Source organism: Equus caballus, chromosome 11 (assembly GCF_041296265.1).
Source record: "Equus caballus isolate H_3958 breed thoroughbred chromosome 11, TB-T2T, whole genome shotgun sequence".
Lineage (NCBI taxonomy): Eukaryota > Metazoa > Chordata > Mammalia > Perissodactyla > Equidae > Equus > Equus caballus.
The window spans coordinates 40,724,423-40,752,030 of record NC_091694.1 but is presented as its reverse complement, the minus strand read 5'-3'; the positions used below and the strand labels follow the sequence as shown (position 1 = coordinate 40,752,030).

Sequence of the window (27,608 nt, the reverse complement as noted above, 5' to 3'; positions counted from 1 at the left end):
GGTCAACACTGTCCAATAACCTTCTGCAACGGTGGAAATAAAAGTTCTATTATCTGTGCTGTTCAATATGGTAAATATGCAGCTAGTGAGCACTTGAAATGTGGCCAGTGTAAATGAAAAACTGAATTATTTAATTTCAATACATTTACATTGCCACATGTAGCTAGAAGCTATGATATCTGACAGTGCAGCTTCAGGTGAACTAGCAAGATGTATCTCCTTAACTTGCAATGGTGAGATCCAGACACAGGGCTGTGATGACCCAGGGTGACACACACTCACAGCCTTGCTTTAAGGAGTCAACCATCACTCTCTTTGCTCTCATCTCTTATGTGTAATATGCATCTCTTTCCTAAAATAAAAATGCCATGTAAGGATTTAGAATGTTAAACTTCCCAGGACTTAATGGAGAGAGGAAAGAGGAAATTTTTATTTTAAAACAAATAACAAGCAAACAACATTTAGAAGACAAACATTTAAAATAAAAATGCCCTAAAACAGACTTTACTATTCAAAGGAATTTAATATATAATAAAGGCAGTACCACAAATCAACAGAGAGAAATTAATTACGAGCCACAAATGGTGCTGTGGAAAATTTAGTTAACCACTTGGGGAAAACCTGAGTTGTCAACCTCAGCAAGAGGAAAGGTTTTCAGCAAGAGAAATCACACACTCACACACACACACACACACACACACACACAAAATCTCTGGAAATCAAAAAAAAAAAACACCACACACACAAAAAAAGCTGGGGGTAAATATCTGCAATAAAGGAGAGACGAACTAAAAATTAATATTCTTAATATATAAAAAACTCTTATAAATTAGTAAGAAAAAAAGTTCAAGGGCAGACCCGGTGGCATAGGGGTTAAGTTCATGTGCTCTACTTAGGCGGCCCGGGGTTCACAGGTTCAGATCCTGGGCGCCGACACAGCACCGCTCATCAAGCCACACTGTGGCAGCATCCCACATAAAATAGAGGAAGATTGGCACAGATGCTAGCTCAGAGCCAATCTTCCTCTCTCTCACACACACACACACACACAAAGTTCAAAAAATAGTCCCAGAACATGAAAAGACAGAATTCACTAACATCAAAGAAATGCACACTAAAATAATAATATATCACTTTTCACCTATTAAAATGATAAAAATCAATATAATACCCACTGCAGGTAAAGGTGTCAACATTTTCATACATTGCTTGAAAATATTTTCATACATTGCAAATTGGCAATACATATTCTTTAAAATAGTTATATCCTTAAATCCAATAATTCTACTGTCAGATGTCAATCTCTTATAAAAATAACCAGAGGACTGGCCCCGTGGCTGAGTGGTTAAGTTCACGCCCTCCTCTTCGGCAGCCCAGGGTTTCGCCAGTTCGGATCCTGGGCACGGACATGGCACCGCTCATCAGGCCACGCTGAGGCAGCATCCCACATGCCACAACTGGAAGGAGCCACAACTAAAATATACAACTATGTACTGCGGGATTTGGGGGACAAAAAGCAGGAAAAAAAAACAAAAAAGAACCAGAGATGTGAACAAAGATTTATAAAAATCCTCATCAACAGCATTTATAGTAAGAAAACATCAGAAATGACAAGATCCAACCACAAGGGATTAGAAAAATAAGTCCTGGCTCATCTGTACAATGGAATGTTATGAATTCATTCAATGTTTCTAAGGCTATTTAATGACATAGAAAAATAACATAGTATTAAGTGAAACATTAACACTTCACTGAATGCTTCTCCCAGTGACATCACAATGTTAAGTTAAAGGATATAAAATTCAAACAGTTGCCTCCCCTGCTCCCAGAATGCCTTCTCTGCCCCAAGCCATCCTCCATCCTTGCTTGGAAGCCCTTCTGTGCTGCTCTAATCTACTCCTTACCCCTGCCCTTCTTTTGCTGCCGGCCTTCCCACTGCAAACAGATCAGTCCCAGAGACAGAAGACATTTTTATAACGTCTTAATCTTCTTAAAAGATAACTTTTCCCCCCATACCCAGAATCCTTTTGCTGCTTCAACCAGCTCTCTCAGGATATCCAGCTGTTCCTCCAACCTCTACTTCCATCCCAAAAAGCTTCCCTTCCTTCCTGCTTGTGATGGGCACTGAATGAATGAATGAATGAGTAAATGATCTAACAGTATAAATCCAACTCTGAGAAAGGAAATCAAATTACTAAATTTAACTCCAGATGATGGGATTACAGGATGCTTTTATTTTCTTCTCCACGTTCTTCTATTCCCTCCATATTTTCTACAACAAATGTATACCATGTATATTTTTATAAGAAGGAGCAAATAAACACACTGAACTATACTTTCTCCTCCATTTTAACTGGCCATTAGGCCTAGATTAGAAATACTCATGCTTTACCAGAGGTAATAAAGGAAATTCAGTTGCATGATTTCCATGTATTTTGGAAAAGATTTAAGACCTACAGTAGGTCCAGCCTCAACAAACAGCCTCTGGCCACTAAACGGCAGTTCTCTTTTCTTTTCTGGAACTAAAGATTAACGCATTAACAAAAGTAAAGCATGTCTCAAAATCAGACAGCCACCTGTCTGCCAGCTCTAAGCAAACTGCAGATGAACTCTTATTACAAATCTGCCTGGAGGGCTCACGATACTATCTGACAAGCCGGCTGTGCTCCTCCTCTTTTCACAAATGGCCGGCCTGATGCATGGCATGTTTAGCTACAAACACCTCTGCTGACTCTCCCTGCAACATTTTCATGGCTCGCCAGTAGATCTGTCCGCAGTTCTCAGGTTTACCAAGGGGGTGGTTCAATTCTTCTTTGATGTAATCCATCCAAAGATCTTTAAAGAGAAGCAAACATGCAATTAGATAACTGACAAAGCCTTACTAGGTAAACTTAATTATATAATATCGATCCCATGCAAGATTTCTAAGAACCTTAACTTCTTGCTATTAGTTCCCCGGAACCCTATGTGAAACAATACCTCTCTTAGCTTCTTTATACTAAGGTATGTCAAAACTTTTTTTTTTTTGAACAGAAAACTTCACTTTAATCAGGACAGTCTATGTATTTCATAAACTCAAAAAAACTAAATATTTCAGAGGGAGGATTTTGCTGAGTCTCTTTCAAGGTACAACTGACCTCACTGAGTTCACTATAACCCTGTCACCACGCTTAACAAAACTTGCATGTGTTAGTGAAAGTGCTAGTGTCATTCATTTCACCAGGAGATCTGTTGAAACCTTCTAAGAGCTAATGTATTTTTTAAATGTGAGTTTAACAACTATACATGTCACTTTTGAGTTCATAAGTAAACAAATTTTACATGACATACCTATACCCAGAAGTACGTTTTACAAATTCTATCAATGAGGACAATGTGGCAACAGCCAATGACAATGAATGTCAATTAGCATTCCACTACCTCTTTACTATCAACTCCTCCTCCTTTTTGTTCCGACCTACATTAACCTTTCTCTTACAAATATCACACTGTTTTAAGAGAACCAAACCAAACAGATCTTTCTCTAATCCCGAGTTCTTAATAGAACACCCATGGACTCTTCGGCTTGTGAATTTGAAATTATGAACAAAATTGTCTGCAAGTATCTATGCACAAAGCGAGGGAGGAGGCAGGGGAAGGATTCAAGTTGTATTCTCAAAGAGGGCCAGGACTCCAAAAAAGTTAAGAAACGCTCTTCTAACCATCCTGATAGGTTTCAGATGACAGATGCAAACAGACTCGTGTGTCTATAACTGAAGTTTACTTACCAGAATCTACAGATCCAAACTCTCTCAAAGCCCTCTCATAATATTCTCTTAAGTTCGCCATCTTGCAGGATTCCTAACAAAAATAATCAGACAATCTTGCCTCAATGGCCCAATTTATCATGTCACAAATTCATTTCAACCACACTATGACATAGCTACCATCTACTAGGTATCTGAAGGGAAGAAGGGTCAGAATTTAAGATGAACACAGTCTGGCCGTCATCTCATCCAGGGAAAAGTCAAATGCACTGCTCACCAGAGTGAAGTAAATGTCAAGCAGTCATACAAGCACTTTGCTATGGTAGCATGGAAAAAGCCTAATTAATTCTCAGTTGGAGGAACACAGGCAGCTTCACAGGAAAATAGATTTTAAAACCCTGAGGGAGGAGTAGGATTTAAATAAATAAACGGGGACGGTTCCACTCCCTATAGCTGGGAACTTCTTCCTCTTGAGTATCTGGGCTCTGGCACATAGTAAGCTATGTCCACCTCAGAACTTTTTATATCACGGCAAAGTATATATAAGTACTAGTTATTTGACCTTTAGCAAGTTTTTTTATTCACTAGATTCCTGGTTTATTATAAAACGACACAATTCGGCAACAGCCAGATGCAAGAGACGCAGGCAAGGGACGAGGAAGGGGCAGGGGCCTCCACGCCGTCTGCAGGCGCGCCACCCTCCCCACATCCGCACGTGTTCACCAAACTGGAAGGCCCCCCTTCAACAAGTTTTTTAACCCTCTGACCTTAAAAGTTTCCTCACCCATGAAACAAGGATAATGATATATCTTATAGAAACTGTGAAGGTTAAATTAAAATGCTGATTCATTATGCACCTAGCAGAGTAGCCGATATTAACTTTACAATCAAATGTTAATTCTTGACCTCTCCTTCTGTTTAAATGTGTTCTCTTTTGTTTCATTTTCAAAGCAGATTATCTTCAGTTTAAAAATCTTTCTGTACAGTCAAATAACTATTTCCTCATTCAAATTTCTCTTCCCTGAGACTGTATTATTATATAGGAAGTCAATTTAACCTCACAGCTTACACACACATGAAAAACAGAAGCACACCTTCTTAGGGGCTCATGATGTGCATGCGCGGCACCGTGCAGTCCTTCCTACCCACTATGTCCTCCGGCCTTACAACCCTCACACCCCTGAAACAGGCATTATGACCTCCTTTACAGATGAGGACCACAAGGCTTAGAATTAAGTGACTTGCTCAAGGCACATGACTATTACGTTATTAATCCAAGCCCTGGCTATTAATTATTATGCTATACTATCTCTCATACTGTAGGATTAGAACAGATAATTGATCCATACAATGATCAAAACTATGAAAATGAGACTTCAACCTAATGATTTTTCAAAATTCAAATAAAAATAATAAACAGCAATCAAAATAGCAAAATAAAGGAGAAAAAGCAAAACAATGCTTGAAGGAGGTGTGAGGAAATAGGCATCCTGATCTATCTGCTGATTATCACCATAAATAAGTACAATTCTTTTCGAGGACTATCTGGCAATATATAAACAACCATAAAAAAACTCCTATCTCCAGTCCTAGAAATTTATCTCAAGAAAACAATTCAAAAGAAAAAAAATGCCACATAAACAAAACGCTTGCAGCAGTCCTTGTTTTCAGTATCAAAAATCTGGGGCTGGCCCCGTGGCCGAATGGTTAAGTTCACATGCTCTGCTTCAGCAGCCCAGGGTTTTGTTGGTTCGGATCCTGGGCGCGGACATGGCACTGCTCATCAGGCCATGCTGAGGCGACATCCCACATGCCACAACTAGAAGGACCCAGAACTAAAATACGCAACCATATACTGAGGGGCTTTGGGGAGAAGGAGGAAAAATAAAAAAATAAAATCTTTAAAAATCTGGAAACAACCTACACGTAATGGAATAGTTAAGAAAACTATGGGTTTAAGAATAAAACCACAACCATTAAAAATGATAACCATGTGAAAACACAGGCATGCATTTACAAAATAATGTTAAGTAAAAGACAAAAAGAGAGAGGTCAGCCCCGTGGCACAGCGGTTAAGTTCAGCACACACTGCTTCAGTGGCCCAGGTTTATGGGTTCAGATCCCAAGCACCAACCTACACCACTCATCAGCCGTGCTGTGGCAGCAACCCACATATAAAAAAGAGGAAGACTGGCAACAGATATCAGCTCAGGGCCAATCTTCCTCAGCAAAAAAAATACATATACATATATTAAAAAAGAAAGAAAAAAGAGAAAACTTCCATGTGAGACATATGTCAGAAATAAAACAGTACAAAACGGTGTATATATGTAAACAAAAAATTAAAGAAAACAGTAAAAATAAATACGGTTAGTTGTGTTACTGTAATGAGATTACAGACACATTTGGATTTTTGTGCATTATTTTTTTAACTGAGACTTCCTGTATTTTTCCTCACTCACAAGTTCAGTTAAAAACACCAGAAACAGGGGCCAGCCCGGTGGTGCAGTGGGTAAGTTCACATACTCCACTTTGGTGGCCCAGGGTCCAGCAGTTTGGATTCTGGGTGCAGACCCACAAACCACTTATCAAGCCATGCTGTGGCAGGCGTCCCACATATAAAATAGAGGAAAATGGGGATGGATGTTAGCTCAGGGCCAATCTTCCTCAGCAAAAACAGGAAGATTGGAGGCAGATGTTAGCTCAGGGCCAATCTTCCTCAGCAAAAACAGGAAGATTGGAGGCAGATGTTAGCTCAGGGCTAATCTTCCTCAAAAAAAAAAGAAAGACACCAGAAACAGTTACTAAGTGCCTACTCTCTACCTCACAACCCAATACAAGAGACAAAGAGGATGCTGAGGAGGCAGACAAGCAGCAGCTCACCCAGCCTGGCAGGGTGCTTCCAAGAGCTAACATCTGAGCTTTCTGTTTTTCAGACATGGACTTTCTCTTCTTTGTTTGACTATCAATCATTCCTAAACCGTCTCTATGAAAAAAGAGTTGAATAAAGGGACCAGAAATTTATACTGCATTGTGATCAGAGCTTTTTAAACAACAAGATGCTGCCATAGATTAGTAACCACTAATACATTTTCCCAGACAAGAAATGCATAGACAGAACACTTACTTGCTCCTTTTCAAACTGGATTATTTTCCTGAAAAAATCAACTGAAAATGGACGGCTTTCCTGTAAACTAAAAGGAAGAGGGGGGACTGTTATCTCCCACAATGACAGAAAGCCTCTTACTGCCCGTAAATATAAATACCTGTGCCAGTGCCCCCACAACACACGGTTTAACAAAGACCTGGCTGCAGTTTAATGCAGGCACTGACCTGCCCCCAGTCACTCAGTGCTTTCAACCTCCAACGACTGACTCTTCACAACCACCCAACTCTTTCCTAGTTTTCTTCCTGTTCTCTTCTTTCTTACTTTTAGAGTTCTAAGTTCTCTATTATATCTCAAGGTCTTTCTCAAGGAGAATATTAATTCCGTTTCTAAGAATATATTCTAAGGAAATAATTTCCAATACGGACAAATAATATTTGTGCAGAAATGTTCATCAAAGCAGTATTACTGTGGCCAAATAAATTACGGCACACCCACAGAGCAGTATGTCATACGGCTATTTTTAATAAATGATATTTATGAAGGGTTGTTACTGATCAACTGCTTTTACTGTTCAAAAACAGAAACAGAAACTTTGAAAAGGGCTCCGGGGTTTATTCCTCAGATACCATGTGTGATACACATCATCTCGGCACGAGCGGCTGAGCACAGGGTGGAGAGACCAGTAGCGTGAGTACCTTTTAAACACAGCTCTGGCCTTTTTGTAGCCAGCACTTCGATAAGCCCAATCCAGGTACTTATTCTTCAGAGTGACTGAGTCGGAACCTCTGACAGCTAAGATAGCTTTCTACAATTTAAAAGAAAAAAGAAACAAGCTGCATGAGGAAATTTCTAAATAGTAGAACAAATTTTCCCAGAACGCCCCAGGCCACTCAATTAACAGTGCGCTAGAAGCACGTGCTTTAGACATCACCCTAAAGCTGGCCAGCTAGTGACCCTGCACACTCCTTCCCCACACCCCATGGACTCAGAACGTGGAGCCAGACCTTAAAGACTGCTTCAGTGTCTTCTTGGCTTTGGGCACCTTCACTCCACTCTGCCCAAGAAATCCACAATGGCAGACAAACCTGCTCACAATAAAAAGTGTTAGAAAATGATAGCTTACCACTGTGCTCTGAAAACTAGTCACTATAAAGACAGGTTCCTCCTAAGATAATCAATATTTGAAATATGGATTCATTCCCAGTCTGTCCGTTACTCAGTGCCCGGCAGTAATGGTATGCCAGGATACAGACAGCGTTCTCACCAAATCACCCACAGCGATATTCTTCTGCTAATTCTGGTTCCCTTCTGTTGGGGAATACTGCCTATAGTTATTATCATTAATTATCTATTAGTTAATTAAGCAACTAACAGTCCATGGCTAGTAAGACCTATAGCTACCCAGGTCATTGTCTCTGCTGTCCAGGACCCACAACTCAAGTACTAACTCATCCAGGCTGAACCATCTGATCACTCACGTCCCAGAGGCACACACACAAATGAGCAAGAAAGTAGTTAAGATTGTGCTCTCACTTCACCTTCTGGAATACTTTTTTCCTAGTAATATGAAAGATTCACTGTAAAGGTTTAAAGTTTAGTCTTTTAAACATTAAGGTTTAGAAATATATGTGTGTTTAAACTCAGGCTTAAGTTCAGCTTTGGAAGGAAGTGAGAATAACATTCTATTAATATTTCTCCCTTGTAAGGTACCTAAGTCAAATAGAAAATTTTAAATAATGTAGTCAATTTTCAAATAAAGAATTAGAAACAGGCTATAAATGGAAGAAAATTCTTCTACTCTTAACCCTTGAACCATCACTACTTAATAAAAAATGCACTCCAGAGCCAGCTCTCATCAGACAAGTACGCTCCAAATGAGCTTTGGGTGCAGTCTTAAAATGTTTCCCAAATAGAATGAAATACAAAAGACCCGACTCACAGACCTGGGGTTTCAGGTGCACAAAGGCTTCTTCAAAAAGCGCAGCCACATCAGGGCTCTTGGAGTCAATCAGCACCTGCAGCTTCATCTGCCACATTGTCACAGAGTCTCGAAACAGTTCGGTCCCGGCCACTACCACCTCCAGAGCCTCCTTAATGAAGTCATGGTGCAGCAACAACTCAATCTAGATAAGACAAAGGATCATTGGAAAAGTAACTACTGAAAGCTCAATTATCTTTGTGAACGGAGACAAGCAAAGACCTCATTTGAGGCAACAGATTCAACAGCCTTTCGCTAAACCTTTTACCATGGCTGCCAAACAGGCACAACATGAAGGATTTGGAATTCTTCCTCCATTCCCAGCTCCCATCCCCAAGGGCTATCAAAAAACAGGGAAGAGGTAAAAAGGAGAGGGCCTGAATAATTTAGACTGAAAGTAAAGTGCTTAACAAAATAGCTCACTATAATAAAACTCACACCCGCCAAATAGAAAATAAAAATCAGCAAAGATAAAACCAATATTTGCGGAGTGGTAAGGAAACAAATTTATTCAAACAGAGTTGGGCACACTGTCAACCAGTACAATTTTTCTCCAATGCAATTTAACACCATGTAATAAGAGTTATGAAAGTGTTCATATCTTAAACTTGGGAATTTTACCCTAACAACTATGACCCCACAAATAGATGAACAGAAGAAATCTTATCTGTTCAAAATGCTTCTATCCACACTATTTTAACAGGAAAAATAAAGTTTAAAACTAATCCAGTTTTATAAAATTGTGAAAAAGCCAGCAAAAGGCAGTATATAATCCATCCATTCAGCAAGCATTTTTATTGCATACCATACATGCTTATCAATAAAGAGGAAACCAGGTACATTCCCCACCGCCCATAGAGCCTCCAGTCTAGCAGCAGAGACAGTGGGACACGTGCCACAACAGTGAAAAAATCACATGCTACAGGACTACGAAGCAGGAGCACCCAAAAGGGTCTACAGCAGTGATGAGAAAGGGCTCCCAGAAAGGAAGCACCATTTACCATGAAAACTGAAGGAAAAGCAAGCATTAGTCAGGTGAAAGCAGAGATCCCCAGGAAAACAGAAGACTCTCCCAACCAGCACATGTAAGAGGCTGAAGATGAGAGACAGCTGGGAAATCCAAGGACATATACAAGGAAATGCACGTTCAGAATGGCTGGAGGGTGGGATGTAAACTAGAGCCCTGGCAGGAGAGCCTGGAAACACAGGCAGGGGCCAAATTAAGGTGAACGGGCAGCTTTATCCAAAGGACAATGGGAAGCTACAGAATAATCTGATAATCAACTCTAAAAAACCACTCTGTGGAGAATAATCTGGAGAAAGGATGGGTATAGAATCAGCTAAGCCTTTTAAGTTTAGAGGCAGTATGCTGAGGAACTCTCACTAAGGCAAGGTCGCCAACTGAGTGATGAAGTGGTAGGCTTAGAAGGGCAGCACCAGAAATGTGAGGAGCAGAGGATCTTTGAAAGAGCTGGAGTGGTGAATGGCAAAAGAAACAATAATGGAAAGAGAGCAGGACTGCCAAGGCAGTACCCAAAGCAAAGCCCATCTGAACTGATGTGGTGCGACTGTCTTGCCAGCATTCAACAGCTCAAACAGGAGAAGTTGAACTCATCCAGGCCTCAGATATTTCACAGACAGATGCCATAATGGGAAAGGGGTACCTCAGTCATGGTATAACACAGTAGGCTACTATATAGTTTACGTAGATATATGTTAAAAGTACAGAAAAAATTAATATAAAAATAGTAGAATACAGGGGCTGGCCCCGTGGCCGAGCAGTTAAGTTCACACGCTCTGCTTCAGCGGCTCAGGGGTTCGCCAGTTCAGATCCTGGGCGCAGACATGGCACCGCTCATCAAGTCATGCTGAGGCAGCATCCCACATGCCACAACTAGAAGGACCCACAACTAAAAATACACAACTACATACCCGGGTGCTTTGGGGAGAAAAAGGAAAAATAAAATCTTTAAAAAAAAAAAGAATACAATACAAAATAGCAAGACATTAACTGCAGTTAGTAAAACCTGCATAAAGATATGAATCAAAAGAGGCAAGAGTAGGGGCCACCTGCTGGCATGGCGGTTAAGTTCACGTGCTCTGCTTCAGCAGCCTGGGGTTCACGGGTATGTATCATGGGCGTGGACCTACACATGGCTCATCAAGCCACACTGCGGCAGCATCCCATATAACACAGAACAAGATTGGCACAGATGTTAGCTCAGGGGCAATCTTCCTCAAGCAGAAAATAAAATAAAAATACAGACATGCAAATTAAAAACAAAAAACAAGCTAAGAGTTAGATAAATAAAGGCACTCAATAAATATAAAGATTTCTGTCCTTTTCTCCCCTACAAAGGTATGTAAATATATTAACACATTCATCATCTCATGTAATGCTCTCAACAACTTTGTGAGGTGGCAAAATAAGGACCACTTTCACTATTTTAAAATCACGCAGACAAACTCAGAAAGGTTAAGTGGTTTGCCCATCACCTAGCTATTAAGTGGCAAAACCCAGTCCAGACATGTGTATTCCCACACACAGTATTCTGGTCTCTCTAACAATCCTTACTCACCCCAGAGGGCAGGGACGGGTTAACATGTCTCTTACTATGTCAGCTTCTAAAACACAGGAACATAGCTAATTTGTCTTGATTGTACAAATGGTTATTCTGGGCCAGGTCTATTCAGGATGTTCAGTAGAAGACAGATGCGTAGACAAACAAACCAAAATTGTGACTCTTTGTACTGAGTGTTTTCCACGATGTAAACTTCCACCCTTTCCGGGTACAGATTTCATTTCTGGCACACACCAAACACTGACAGCCAAATAGAAACACTCTTTACAACTACCACAGCAAACTTCCAAACGGGCTGTCATAAAACTATATACATATTAAAACACATGACACCAGCAGGAACCAACCATAATTAAGTACACGTAGTTGGCAGAGAATGAATGTGTTCTCCATATCCTTACCCACTGCTTATATTGGAATTCCAGTAGAAGTTTGAGTTCATGCGCCTTCCTGAATGCAATCATGGTTCTTTCCAGCCTCTGAAATCAGAAAAATCTATCAATTCATTACAAAGATCCCAGCAGGAGCCTTTTGCTTCCGACAGGAACCAATGGCACTTTTGCTCATTTCTGAGACTTGAGAGAAGGGACTGAGGTGGTTACACTTATGATTAAAAGAGCTGGGCAGCTGCACCAAGCACAGCCCAGTCAGACAGCAACTCCCAACCTGGTGGCCAGTATAAGGGCAAAGCAGACTCGGACCTTCAGAACGACAGGTCCTCACAGGAGAAAGTGGGTAAGAACGAAGTTCTTGGAAGCTGTCCCAGACCCCAAAAGAGCTGTAAGTTCTTCCTTCAGACAAGAGTCACTTTCTGGTCAGCTCTATAACCATGGAACATAAATCATTACCTTCTCTCTGAGGAACTGACTGTTGGTCTTCTTAGCAAACCTTTCCAAGCAAAAGTTGATGTAACACTTCCACATGGCCTCTAAAAAGGTCAGAAAGATGACGCTATCAGATCACCAATTCTCTCAGTTTAACAATCATGACACACATCTTTCCTTTGATGGGAAAACTCCTCTGAAGAAGACTTAAAAGTAGTCTGATGAAAAAAACAGTTATCCTGACTACAGCCAATCAAATATCTCAAATACTGGCGCGGGCGGGGAACGGGACTGAGCAATGACATAAATATAAAAATTAAAAGCCTTATCAAGCATGTTATATATTTTCTTTACCTTTATTCTCCAATATTACAAAGTTAAAAAGTAAATCTATAACAAAAGATAATTAAGGAATGATAATTAAACAATCTTCTGAATTATCATTTCCTAAGTGTCATTTCTCCCAAATAGGTGAACATAAATACCACTACCGTCAAGAAAGGTCATAAAAGCTCCATCTTTCACCACCAAAGAAAGAACAAACTGGAAAGCCAGGCACACTGTAAACTGTCACAAAGAGACTCCTGCAATCGATTCTGGCAGTGGGAATGGAGCTTCCGTTTCACATTCATGAACACTCTTACTTCTACACCACACCATGGCTTGGCGAAGATCACCTGTAGGGAGAGTCTTTACTGCCTCTTCATATACAGCACAGCACCTCTCCTCCTTCCGGCACACCTCCACTGCTTTGGCTTGTTTTGTCGTAGGCTGCTCTTCTCCTGACTGCGACTCGATCTCTAATTCTCGCCGTGCCACATAATCCCAAGTGAGGGGGTCATCTGTGTGCAGAGCCTGAAGGCTGGAAAAAAATACAGTTTACTGGCATCAGCCTTATGACACGAGACTAACTCAGAACATCAACCAGAGAGACAGTTCCCTGTGCTCTAAAGATGGACCCAGGACATCCCTTCAACAACTGCATACCGTAAGAGCCACTTCCCAACAGGCTCGCCAGGTACCTTCCCTCATCTACAAATGCTGTCAATGGATCAGAAGCGTCACACACTTACTGGGCTTCAGAAGGGTTCAGACATCATTCACAAATGTTAACTGTCAAGTTAGCTCTCAAAGTCATATCAGCAGGTTATGTGTGACAAGACAAATACCCTGGAGACCCGGAGAACCTTGGTACATCCAGGATCTTGATTTTCTATAAGAGAGGCTGAGAAAAAGCGCACAACCTAACCCTCTACCAAAACGCTGAAGATACCCAAAGAGCAGATTGATCCAAGTTCCACTTCCTCTCCTGTGAAAGCAAGGGTGCTGTGTCTGAGTGAAGCACCCACAAGGCAGGCTACAAATAATTCTCAAACCGTACAATCAGACATGAAAAAATAAAATTACCTGCAGCACTCAACTATAAACATTCATGACTACAACTCACATTTTAGGGACAAAAGACATGCCAGGAAAGCAGAAAGACAGATTTTTACGTAAGCCATATTATATATTTGTTACTGAATAAAGGCAAACTATTTCCCAAGGGAAACCAATAAGTGAGTCAAACAACTTCTCCAGAAAGATATTTTTGATATGATTTACTATGCTACAATGGTCCTAAAACTTAGCATCCTTCCAAGGATTTAGTGTGGTATCTTCTTTCCCCCTTTCTACATATCCACAACCTCAAATCCTTACCACAAGATCAGAAATAAACATATTCACCTTCCACTATTTTACTTACTCATCATAAATTTCTTTTTGAAGATCTTTGGCAAAGTCGAATAGCTGTGCAATTGAAAGCAGTGACACGTGAAATTCTGCATCTAAAATTTAAAAAGCAAGGGAGGGGAGTAAGAATCTAAAGCATCACTTTACTCTTAAGAGTATCACTCTCTTGATGTACTGGAGTTAGTTCTTTTGTTTTTTTAAATTGGGAAATAGGTCACACAGAAAAAAAACCTCATAATCCCACCACACAAGCAAAGCTATTAATATTTTGGGGTATTCACAATTACTTCTAACTTTTATTCTAAACTTAAGGGCATAAAGGAATGTATTAAATCATCTATTTCTTTTCAACTCCCCACATAATTAATACCCAATAAAAACTTATTGAAATGTTCAAGTATATCCTAATGGGCAATATGCCTTTCCTGAAAGAAACAGGACATTATTCCTACAATCAGAGTTTTATACATATTCTAGCAGAGTTTCTTACAGAAATTTTCAAAATCAGCAAAAGGTCTTCCTCATTATAAACAGAATGTTTTGCCTTCCCACTTTAATTAAATTTTCAAAACATACCTACCTTTAATGATGCTAAGAGAATTTTTGTAGATGATCCGTGCCAACTCGCCCTTAAGGATTTCTTCAGGATAATCAAGAGCCCCCTAAAGAGTGTTATATCGAACATAAGAGGCAGTGCCAGTAAGTAGAAAAAGCACCAGGATGAAAATTAACAGTCCTAGACTACCCATGCCATATGATTTCTAGCAAATCACGTCTCTCTCTGGGTCAGTTCCCTCACTTGTAAAATGTGCAGCTTGAACAAGACCATTGATCTTCCAACTGTGTTCTCTCAGGCGCCTGGAGTGGCAGCAAGACCACATGGCTTAAGGCCTCACTGTCCATTTAGACCAGAATAGGTCAGGTTTTACAAGTCTTCATTACCCTTCTGTGTAAGATTGTATTTGGATAAAGAAATTCAGAGGGCCAGCCCATGGCATAGCAGTTAAGACCATGGCACTCTGCTTCAGCAGCCTGGGTTCACAGGTTTGAATTCCGGGCGCAGACCACCACTCATCAGCCATGCTGCGGCAGTGACCCACATAGAAAACAGAGGACGACTGGCACAGATGTTAGCTCAGGGCTAATCTTCCTCAAGCAAAAACAGAGGAGGAGTGGCAACAGATGTGAATCTTCAGATTGAATCTTCCTCACCAAAAAAAGAAAAATAAGTAAATAAAATTAAATAAATGCAAAAAGTTCAGAGTTGGAAACCACAATAACCAACAATAGTAAAGTTTCTTTTTCAGCTCTAACATTCTAACACTTCTTTCTCTAAAATTATTGTCACATAAAAAAATTATTCAAAAAGGAAAACAAAGGCAGCTAGGAAGCACACATTTCACAACCTTCCTCAAGTTCCTTCAACCCATTAATATGTCATTTAATGAAATCATAAAGTATTAAAGAATAGCATTTGGCCATTCCATCAGTAATAATTTTGAGGACCACTTCAATTCATCCAAATGTCTGTTTTTAAAGCACAAAATTCCTTTTTTATGACTAAGCCCATTTAATTAAATGAACTCCAGACTCATCTTAAACTTTCAAAATGACAGTAAATTGGAAAGAAATACACATTCCAAAGATTTTCTCTTACTCCTAAGCAGGCGCAAAACACGCTAAATTGTTAACCAGGGACAACATATTAGGATCTTACCACATCCATTTTGGCTTTTTCAAATTCTTGCTTTTCCTTCCTCAATTTCTCAGCATGCATCAGCTCCATCCTAAAGTACTACAGACAGGAACCAATGAACCAAAAATCTTTGGAGATAATTTTTTAAATTAGAAATACATAATATGTCATTTTTTACCCACAAATATCAGTTCTGAAAAAATGTGAGGAGAGCATCCTATTTTATTTTGTTACGAAACTAGCCACCATTAACAAACAGGGAGATGTTTGCAGTCGTGAAACAGTTCTGTATTTTGAGTGCAGTGGTGGTTACACAAACGTACACAAGTGAAAAAAATGACACAGAACCATATGCACACATTATACCAATGTCCATTTCCTGGTCTTAATATACTATAATTTTATAAAATGTAACTATCGAGGGTAACTGAGTAAAGAGTACACAGGACCTCACTGTACTATCTTTGTTACTTCCTGTCAATCTACACTTATTTAAAAATAAAAATCAGTGGCAAATACATAATGTCAAGCTATATGAAGAAAACTAATGCACAATTAACATGCACTGTAAAGTTGGACTTGTCCAGAATTTTTAATACTTTCAAGTCCATGTTACAAGACTTATTAAAATGATAAGTTAAAAAAAAGTTTATACCCTTTAAACCAGTAATTCCACTTCAAGGAACCTATCATAAGGAAATAATCCTAAATACACACCTAAAAGTTTCATACACAAAGCTGTAAGAGCAAATACTGGAAACAACCTAAGGGCCCAACAATAGGGGAACTGAAATAGATTATAAAAGAAGCAGCCTGCTGATGCAGCCAGAAAATCATTACAATAATTTAGTAATGGTGCACTACAATTCTAACGTTATTCTACCTTGTTTTTAAAGCTGGCTACAAAATTTTACATGTAACACAATCAACCACTATGTGAGAAACGTGCACAGAAAAAAAAGAAATGCACCATATTGTTAATAGCATTTGTCCTCAATTGGTCAAACTTTTTTCCTCTTCTGTGCTTTTGCTTTTCTGATTTTTTGCTCCAAGATTTCCTATCAATACATATTACTTTTATACAGCCATGTGCCACACAACAACCTCAGTCAATGACAGACCACATAAGACTAATAATAAGATTAGTGCCATATAGCCTAGGTGTGTAGCAGGCTATACCATCTAGGTTTGTGTTAAGTATACTCTATGATGTTTGCACAACGCCGAAATGGCCTAACGACACATTTCTCAGAATGTATCCCCATTGTTAAATGGCACATGACTGCAGTGTAAAATAAAAAATAAACTTCAGGGTTTTTTAAAAAATGCAACTATTAAAACAGATAATGTACATGAGAAGTTCTCAAAATGTGACTTGGGGATACATGGGGGTTCCTGACATCCTTTCATGGGGTCTGCAAGGTCAAAATTATTTTCATAGTAATACTAACATGTTATTTGCCTCTTTTGCTCTTATTCTGTCAAGAGTTTACAGTTTTTCAATGCCATCCAATGGGTGCTATCACTCAGACTGAATGCAAAAGCAGGTATGAGAATCCAGCTATCTTCTATTAAGTCAAATATTCAAGAGATTAGCAAAATATAAAATAATGCCATTCTTCTCTTTAAATTTGTTTTACAAGAGTTACTTTCATTTAAAAATAAGTAATCTATATTCAGGTAATGTGTTTAGTATTTTTATATGAATATTTTTAGATTTCTTGGTTTTAATTTTCAATACAACAAAAACTGATGGAAGTAACCCATATAAACAAAAGATCTTTGGGGGTCCTCAGTAATTGAAGATTGCAAAGGTCCTAAGATCAAAAAGTTTGCATACCACCGATATAGATCAATACATACTAACATGGAACTATATGCACAATGTATTAGGTAAAATACAGAACACAAGAATATGTAGTAGAATCCCACTTTTCAGAAATAAAATCTGTTTTAAATATCTGTAATGTGCATAAAGGTATGGATGGTATGCATAAAGGTATGATTACTTTTTCTGTTTTTTTATAAAACTATTTTCTCTGAACTATTTATAACAAACAAATTCTAATTACTTTTGATAAGGATAAACAATAAATCTATTTCCATTTTGGAAAATATAAAGTATAGGCATTTACGAAAGGCTCCAAAAAACATACGTAATAATACCAAACAATAACCCTCCAAGAGCAGGAACGACTGATTCTTACAAGAGCTTCTCAATAAAAATAATAAGGGCAGCAAAGGAATGTCTAACAGAATATGAAAAGCGAAAGGATGCAAGACTACAATATAAAACATCATTAAATTACTACAAGATGAAAACACAGCTGGGACACCCATAAAACCTATCAGCACGAAGACCCATTATCGTTTTCCCCTCATCACACAAGGCTTAATTTTCACTTGAAGACTACACAGCAGTTTCTCCCTTATCCTGACAAACATCGGAGAAAAGAGTACAGTTTCCAATAATGCGCGATATCTCACTTTTGTTGCTTTTTTAATCAAAAGTCTGGCCATCATTGTTCTAGTGCACCCCACCAAGAGGGGTCCTCAGTAATTTAAAGAGACGAACAGAACAAAAAGAAATTGGAAAAGAGAGGGAGAGAAGCCAAAAGAAGAGAGAGAAAGAGAAAGAAAAGGAGAGTGAGAACGACGCAAGAAAAAAAATAAGGACAAAGGTATAAAGATGGCTGAACCATGGCTCCCACAACTAAAAAAGGTAGGGTCCAGTTCTCTATCCCTCCCAACCATAAAGGGTAGGTAGGAGTTCCAACCTCTCACTAACAACCTGGAAGAGGCACACGGTCAACACCTACCACTGGCCAAGAGATACCCTCCCAGCTCCCTTTCCCCAGCAGCTCCCCTGCTTCTGCCTAACCTCCGTAAACTGGAGTCTTTCTTAATAAAGAATACATGTCTCCAAGGGACCACACTGAGGCATCACTCTCTCATCTCATGTGCACACACACTCACTTCCTGATAAAGTTTTGGGCACTCCGGATGAAAACGCAGGGCTCGAAGAAATAGCTGTCTTGCACTTTCAGAAGATAAGCGATCTTCCATTTCCCACTTTGCGGCCATGATCCACAAAGCTATGAATGAAAAACACCAGACTTCACTTCAACAAATTAATCAAGTCAGGCAAAAAAAGACCAACGCTCCAATTTTAATACTCAAAGAACTTTTAAAAAAGATCTTACCAAAAGAGAAAGGGGATGGAGAGAGGAAATTTCTAACAGCTATCGTAAAGTATTGTTGTTTTATCTAAAATTACAGTATCCTGAAGCAAATAGGTAAATGTTAACATCTGTGGGGACTCATGTGCCTGTCACTCTATTTCATTAGCTCTAAGGCCAACATCATTGGAAGTCTCACACAAATTTATAAGTCTTAAAATGATAGAAAAAATTGTGTATCTGGGAATCAATGAAATAAAATTATTTTGCTTTTTCTCTATATTTAAAATATTTCAGGGGCTGACCCGGTTGCATAGCAGTTAAGTTCCCAAGCTCCGTTTCGGCAGCCCAGGGTTTGCAGGTTCAGGTCCCAGGCACAGACCTACACACCACTTATCAAGCCATGCCATGGTGGCATCCCACATACAAAATAGAGGAAGATCGGCACAGATGTTAGCTCCAGGACAATCTTCCTCAAGCAAAAAGAGGAAGATTGGCAATAAATGTTAGCTCAGGACCAATCTTCCTCATCGAAACAAAAATAAATAAATAAATGAGTAAATAAATAAATATTTCATAACTTTTTTAAACGGCTCACAATTTTAGATTTTTTTATTTTTTCCTTTTTCTCCCCAAAGCCCCCCGTACATAGTTGTATATTCTTCGTTGTGTGTCCTTCTAGTTGTGGCATGTGGGACGCTGCCTCAGCGTGGTCTGATGAGCAGTGCCATGTCCACGCCCAGGATTCGAACCAACGAAACACTGGGCCACCTGCAGTGGAGCACGTGAACTTAACCACTCGGCCACGGGGCCAGCCCCACGGCTCACAATTTTAAAAACAAATTTATCATCATACCTTTTGGGAACAAAGGCTTTAAAAAAAACCAACTTTGTCCTTCTAGATGAGAAATTATCCTTGAGTTAACATTCTAGCTATCTCCCTAGAAACGTAATAAAGACCAGCTATGTTACCAGTCAAGAGTGCTTTGGTAAAAGCGACCCAGGGTTGGCAACCACACCTGGACTAGGAAGGCTGGGAGCGGTAGAGAGCCACTGCTTTGGGCTTTCTGGAGCATGTGACGCCTGAAATTGAGCACAGCCCTTTCTAGGATCCCTGGAAGCTACAGTCATCCGTGGGCCTTCTAAGCCAGAGTGGCACCTCTACCCACTCATGTGGTCTCATCCCCTCACACCTGAACCGTCCCCTTGGGGACTAGACTCTAGCCACTGAATTGCTAAGAGTACTCCACTGAAGAAACACACCGAACGCTGTTCTGCTGTACCCTTCTGAATAAACTGGCACCAAATGTAGCCTATTTGGGTCTTGCGTAGTGTAAAATGTCTGTCTGGTTGAGCCTAACACTTGAGACTAGGCGCTGGAGCACCTCCCTTATAAAATAATGTACCGCTTACACAGTAGCCACAAGAGAAATCCTTCCCTTACGAAACAGAAGTACCTACTCTATGCCAGTCTCCTGCAAAATCTGTATTAATGTTTTCCCCTTTTAAGTTTTTGAAATCCCTTAAATATGACTGCCTCTGAACAGAATGTCCCTCAAAAAACCAAAGAGTTTCTTCTATCGTTAACTAAAAAGAAACATAGACCTTCTTGCCCACAGACACAATACCTGACACCCTAACCAGTACATACAGGCATGGATGAGCTAAGAGGCAAGCGACCTGGGAACCAAACCTGCTGAGGCCAAGGGCCTGTGCTCAAGTTCTCAAAATAATTTCTTTTAGGTTTATCAAGCAAAATGAATTCCAAAACAGCCTGAGTCTACAGAAAAGGTAGAAAAAGAACTGACAAGGATTTCAATGTACCTGGCTTGTTCGAATGAATAGCCAACATGGCAGAGAATACCTTGCTAAGTTGAGCTTTGGCAGCCTGCAAAAGAGAAAGCAAAAAATTCTACTCACTACACAGCAAAATCACTGTTTTTAATCTCTGAGTGATCTCACTGTACTCTCACCTTATAAAACCTAACGGGGCAAGATCTACTACTGCTGGGACACATAAGCAAACACAGACAGACCCAGAGTTTTCTTCTACCTAAACCACTATATGTAAACACTCTAAATATCTAAAAGAAAAATTTCAACTTTACTGAACAAATACACATAAAGATCTTTTTCTTTCTTTCTTTTTTATTTTTGCTGAGGAAGATTAGCCCTGAGCTAACACTCGTACCGATCTTCCTCTATTTCATATGTGAGCATGCTGAACTTAACCATTAGGCCATGGGGCCAGCCCACACATAAAGATCTTTTTTTTTTTTTTTTAACCAACTTGGACGCCATGTGTATAGTCATTCAGACATGCAATACTGTTACATTGAAGTTCAGTCTTCTTGCATTTTTCCCTTTTGCTAACTCTACATTTTTGGAGAAAACATGGAGTTCAGTCATTAAGTATGGGACTTCAAAGGCAGACTAACCAAAAGATGGAGAGAGGGAGCAAGACACAGCTGCCCAATACTCACCCACTTCTTACAAAAGACTACATAGGATAGCCAAAGTTGAACATCATCCTGCAAGAAAAGCAACGTAGTAAGCTGCCTGAATTTGAACTCTATATATAACACATCTTTGCAATACTTAATTTTGTTAGAAAGAGAGGCAGATTTTCGAAACTCCAATGTGTTACCACACCCCTCAGCATATTAGGCTCTTCCTCACGGAGACCTTAGGTCTCTTAGCCATGATAATTCAATCCAGCCCCCTACTCCCACCTGCCACACTCCAAGGCAAAATCTGCTGTCTATCCAATACGCTCAGTGCAGTGCTTATTAAATGGTCTCCATCAGGGGTAGCTACCCAAAATGTGTCATTCCCAGGAATCCAAGGTACTTCCCATACAACATGTCCCAGTCCCAGAGCCAAACTTGAAGAAAATCAAGTTACTGAGGCACTGCCTCTACTCTAACCATTATCTTCCACCTTCAAGTCTTTGGTATGCTATACTTCAAGACAGATCCAAACAAAACCCAGACAATCTGCTGACCCTTAATTATGTATCAAATCCACTGTTTTCATCACCATCCTTACAGAATAACCACAAAGTAATGAGACCAGTTTTCTTAACAGTTTGATAAGTGGTTTCAAGTAACGATACCAACATTAGAATAAGTATTGAGACACACCAGATAAGAGGAGACAACAATACATGTGAATATCTGAGTCACAACATGATAATACATATCTTCCCATCCCTTACAGTTAAGGCCGCTCTGATCACTTACTTTCCACTTTGCTGAAGCACGTCGGAAGACACCCTGGACCCGGTGTACAATAGAATTCTCAATCTCATCCTTCTTAAATGAATACCCAATGCGCTAAAAAGGGACACACAAAAACTAAGCCTCAGTTTAATCACATTAATCCAAAGCAGCATTCCTACCCGATCATCCAACAGTACTGACAGAGAAAGCAAATAATCACAAATATCCATTATGAGCACATCGCCACACATTTATCAATGCCAACTACTTCCCAAACCCAAGTTCCAGCTATAGAAACCACTCTACTTCATTCTATATTTTTCCAACTTCCAGAAAATGATCTACTTACAGCTCTTCTTCTCTGGATCAGCTCCAAAAGATTAATTTCATACTACGTAAGAAAAACACACCAAAAAAAGAGAAAACGAGAAAAATTATAACTTTTTAAATACAGGAAATGCATTTAGTTGTAATCATAAACAAAAATCAAGAATATAAAACAGGAGATAATTTACTATCAAGAAGCATATTTACAGTTAATGTCTAGCATTCACTAAAAATTCACCTCACATCTGCAAAACTCACAAATACATACATTAGCAAGCATATAAACATATTAGATAGAAAGGAAGCATGTTACTAAAACCGTAAGACCATAAGATTTACAATATCTAACTTTCTAGTCTACAAGCGTGTTCGAACTTTTAGTAAATTAACCACTCAAAAATTTTAGCTGATGCACAAGCAAATAAATTAGAGTAGAACAAGCTGAAACAGGGTGCCTAACTTGCTCTCCCTGCCCTCCCCTCTAAAGGACCACTCAGAACCTCTAAAACTATCTAAAAATCACTACCATACAATTCCTCTCTAAGCCCCAGTTTGAAGACTCTTAGAGACAGAAAACTCAGGACCTCACAAAATTGCATGCTTCATTTTAAACTTTGATGAACTATTTCAAGCACACAGAACACCCATGCAGCTACCACACAGCTACATTAAAGCCTACACTTGACTCTATTTGCTTCAAATCTTTTTTAACAATAAAACATTTCAAATAAAGGTGAAGCCCTCTAACTTCCCCAGAAGAAATGACCATCTTGACACTGTCGCTTATCACTCCCAAGCATGACTCCAGATTTTATTATAATGCCGTCTTGAATGCCTTTAAACTGTATACAAATGCTATCATACTGTACCCATCGCTCCACATTTTTACTTAACATTATGTCTTTAGATATATCCCTGTTGACACATGCAATTCAAGCCCATTCATTTTAACTACTGTATAGTATTTCATTGTATGAATAAACAATTTACCTATCCTTTCTCCTGCTGATGCATATTTATTTCCAATTTTTCCATTACAAAAAGCTGTAATTAATCTTCTTGTACATATCTTCTTGTAGACATATTCAGGAACGTTTCCAGAGTGTGTACCCCCTTCCACCACTAATATATAAGCTCCTCAAGGCAATGATTTTTTTGTCTGCTTAATTTATTATTGTACCCCACTAGATCGAAATCAGTGCCATGTACACAGCAGGTATCCAATATTTACTCTATAACCGAATGAATGAAATTGCTGGGTCACAGAGTACACAAATTTTCAACTTTATACCAAATTGTTCTTCAAAGTGGTTGTACCTATCATACACTGATGTCAGTCTTTAAAATGTTTGCTAATATGATGAATGCAAAGTAGTAGTGCACCCTGGTTTTAATCTATATTTACCTGATTACTAATGAGACTAACATCTTTCCCTAAGTTTATCAGTGAATGACGTTTCCCCTTTGTGATTTGCACGTTCATATTTTTCCAGTTGTTTTCATTTTCTTTCCAGTTTTTTGTCATTTTCTTTCTGGTTTGTAGTTCTTTATGTATCCTAGATTCTAATTATATGTGTTGCAAATATTTTCTCCCATTTTGTGACTTGTCTTTTTACATTATTTATGGTGTTTTTGCACAGAAATTTTTAATCTACTCAAGTCCATCTTCCCTTCATGGTTTGTGCTTTCACAGTCTCATTTATTTTTAGAAATCTTTCCCCAGCTGAAGTCATTCCTTCATATATTGTGTAGAAGATTTAAGTTTTCCCCCCACATTTAGCTTTTCTATTCAGCAGGAATTTATTTTTGCGTCCTATGCAAGGCAGGGCTCTAATTTTATTTTTTCAATGTAGATTACCAGAACCTCACTGATTTAAAATGCCATTTATGTCTCATAGCCAAGTTTATAAGGGGGGAGGGATATGCAACAGTTTGTGTGTTTGTATGTGTGTGTTTAATCTACTTACTTATTTCAGTTATGCTCTCCAAAACTAATCAACCTAATCTACACATAGCTCTTCAAATAGCTGAAGAACGAAATTATTTGCCACTTCTTAAGTCTCCTTAAGGTTAAACTTCTCTATTTCCTTCAATGATTCCTCCTGGAACAAGGTTTCCATCCTGGCTGCCTTCCAACCAATCTTTCCAAGTCTTTCTTAAAATGTAGCCTTGAGCATAACACAATGCTCCAGACGTGGTCTGATAAGTACAAAACACTTTTCCTCAAACCAATATCTCTGAGTGCCTACTGTCTGCAATGTCCTCTGCTCAGCTAACTTACTCAACACTCTACTTTTGTTAATGTAGTTAATTAGATTATATTTCTTGACATAATACGCTCTTGGCTCATTTTGAGTCAGCAATCTACTATGAGCCTTAGGACCTCTTCCAAATATAAGATTCTTAGCCAGGTCTTATATATCATTTGTTCAGTTGTGTGGGTTTTTTTGTTTTGTTTCAATCTAAGCCCAGAACCTTTAGTCTTAAATATTTCATCCTGTTATTGGGTTCTTTCTGAATCCTGATTCCATCATCCAACATGTTACCCGTTCTCCCCCATGTGAAAGTTGGTCTAGCACGTATATTTTATCTTCACTCAAATCTTCCATTCATTTACAGGACTGAAGAATCTTGCAGCATACCTCTCTCTAAGTTGAACACACTTATAGACAAGTTAAGTATTAACTTTCCAAATATTTACTATCATCAAACTGACTCTCCTTTATTTTTCCCCACAAGAGAGTCTTTCAAATCTCTTACTGAAATCCTGATACACTGTGTCTCTGGCAGTCTCTGATCTATTAACCCGTATAGAAGAAAAAAACAGTTTCACCTGCCAAGGACTAAAGCCTTAATGGAGCAATGCTATTTCCAAACCACCTCTATTCCTGTTAAAAAATTACCTGTCTAATCACTGATTCTAAAATTTTGTAGAAAATTGACATCAAGCTGATCGTTCAATAATTGATTTAAAATTTCTAAGATTAAAAAGTAATGAAATTATTCACTTACTTGAACATAATTGATAAAGTCTTCCTTGAAAAGAGCTCTTCGCTGTATCCTGTACTCTAGATCTGAAGCCTTCTTAATGATAGCCCTGAGGAGAAAGTTATTCAAAACGTAACACTTGAAAAGAGCAAAAGTTAAATAACTTTGGGGTTTTTTGAAGTTTCTTTACTTTTAATATATTTAAAACATAATTACCAAAACATTTAATTCCCAAATAATTATCCTTGGTAAGCAAGTATTCTCTTACATGATTACTCCCAAGATCTTACGGGCACCAGGATATATCTTAAAACTTTCCTGAAAATCATCTTCATCAATCACCAGGATCGCTGACGTTCCCATCGGCAAAGTAAAAAATGTGAACTACTTTACATTATTTATACGCACTATTAGTAAAGACTTCTTTTCCTCCACACTCAGGTCACTTAGGTTTTAATAATAACCAAATCTCTTTCCAGGCAGATTAAAAAAAAAAACCCTAGATTGTCTCTGCCTAGAAAGGTTTATCATCACTATAAAGGACTTACAGGAGGAGAGTCACTGAGCTAAGGAGTGAACACACAACATGTGTGTATTAGGAGAATTTAATGTAAGATGTGCAAGACTAATAATTGTCTCTAGTTAATGGCAACAATAACATTTCCTGGCTGCTTATTAAGAGTTCACACTGCTGTGTTGCGTTCTAGTAACAATTGTTTACTTTAAAGCTCCTATAGTCACATTACTACATTCACAGTCACTGTAAAATGAAGAAATAGCCACAGAAAGCCGTTAAAAACTATTATTTTAACAAATTAGTGAACGCCAACTATATGCCAGATGTTGATGGCGAAACCCTGGGGTATAATACGAAATTGAATTAAATGGTCCCCATCTTTAGATCTTGTTAGAAACACTTATCTACTCCTCCTGGGCTCCCACGGCACTCCGCTCGCATCTCTAGAGCAGCACAATCTACTACAATCGACTTACCAGTACACTACACTGTAATCAAAATGTTCACTTGTCCGTCTCCCCCACCACACACACACACACACACACACACACACACACACACACACACGGCAGTCAGCTCCTGATGGGCAGGGATCCTGGTTTTATCCCCTTCTAGCCCCAAGACCCCGCTCCATGAAGAGCTGTTCTGTTTGGTGGGTAAATGCACGGATCACCTTGCAATGAATGAGAAATTAGGTCTGGGCATCACCCAAATCTGGCAATGGGCTCCCGCCGTGTTAGGGAAAGTAAACACAACTCAAGTGCCCACAGCCCTGCCCCCGCCACACACACGCCCCCACCTCCCCTCAGCCCGCCGCAGCCCGTCCCCTTCCTCAGCGCTCTCACTTAATCTCCGCACGACTGAACAGCCCTATGCGCTCCAGCTGTTCCAACTCGGGGAGTCGATCTTCTATGCGCTCTTGAATGATCTCCGCCATGAGGTCCGAACTCTAGAACGCCGAGAGAGCCAAGCCCCGGCCCACACGCGCAAGAAGCGCACCCCTTCTGGTCCGGAGATCCTACCCCGCGGCTCGCACGTGCTGACGTAACGCGCGCACGGGATCCCGCCTTTTCCGCTTCCGCCGCCCCCGCCGGTGGAGAGCGCCCTGCGGCTCCCGCGGCCGCTGGCGCCTCCGTGTGGCTGGCTGTGGGGTTGCCGCGAGGACCCCTCCCTCGCAGGAGGACTCGCTGGGACCGGCGTGGAGGGGCGGGGCTAAATGAGCGCGAGGCTAGACAGGGGCGGAGATCGGAAAAAGCGCCTCCGGGTCCAGAGGGGTTACCTGGAAGGGGTGTGAAATGCCTTTTCTGCAGGATGCTGTCTGCTTTTGTTCTGCTCCCATCGCAAGTCCTCGCTTTCCAACACCAAGAACCAGGGAAAAAAAAAAGCAAAGGGGAAGGATAGAGGATATTGTATAATTACAGTAAACATTTCAAAAAGTCTGTAATGAAAGTCCTAAGGGGCGCTGTAACTGACCAGGCTATCCAAAACACTATGTCTTTGCTTTCGGCTGGATTGAGTGAGCCAGTGTGATAACACTGGGTTTTCACGTGCCAATTAGAATGTCTAATTGGCTGATTAATTTTAAAATGGGGAAACATTTTTATTATGTAAAAATAATTATCCTGGCTTTGTAGACAAGATCTTTCAAAACACATGGCCCTGGGTGGGTAAAGGAACCATATTTTTTTAAAAAAAGAAACTATGTTG

At 39.6% G+C, this 27,608-nt stretch overlaps 1 protein-coding gene across 1 annotated transcript; it reads right to left on the bottom strand.

Annotated features, from left to right (window-relative positions):
* Positions 1–503: 503 nt before the first annotated feature.
* On the bottom strand, positions 504–27,252 carry UTP6 (UTP6 small subunit processome component). The gene is made up of 19 exons (XM_001504028.6): positions 26,747–27,252; positions 25,409–25,493; positions 22,419–22,460; positions 22,091–22,183; positions 21,332–21,379; positions 20,673–20,736; positions 18,646–18,764; positions 15,691–15,768; positions 14,554–14,635; positions 13,987–14,068; positions 12,917–13,101; positions 12,264–12,343; positions 11,817–11,894; positions 8,799–8,978; positions 7,860–7,940; positions 7,551–7,660; positions 6,874–6,940; positions 3,768–3,840; positions 504–2,835 (listed from the first exon to the last, which is right to left on the bottom strand). The coding sequence occupies exons 1-19, from the start codon at positions 26,836–26,838 to the stop codon at positions 2,678–2,680; spliced, it is 1,797 nt and encodes a 598-aa protein (XP_001504078.1). The 5' UTR covers positions 26,839–27,252; the 3' UTR covers positions 504–2,677.
* Positions 27,253–27,608: the final 356 nt, after the last annotated feature.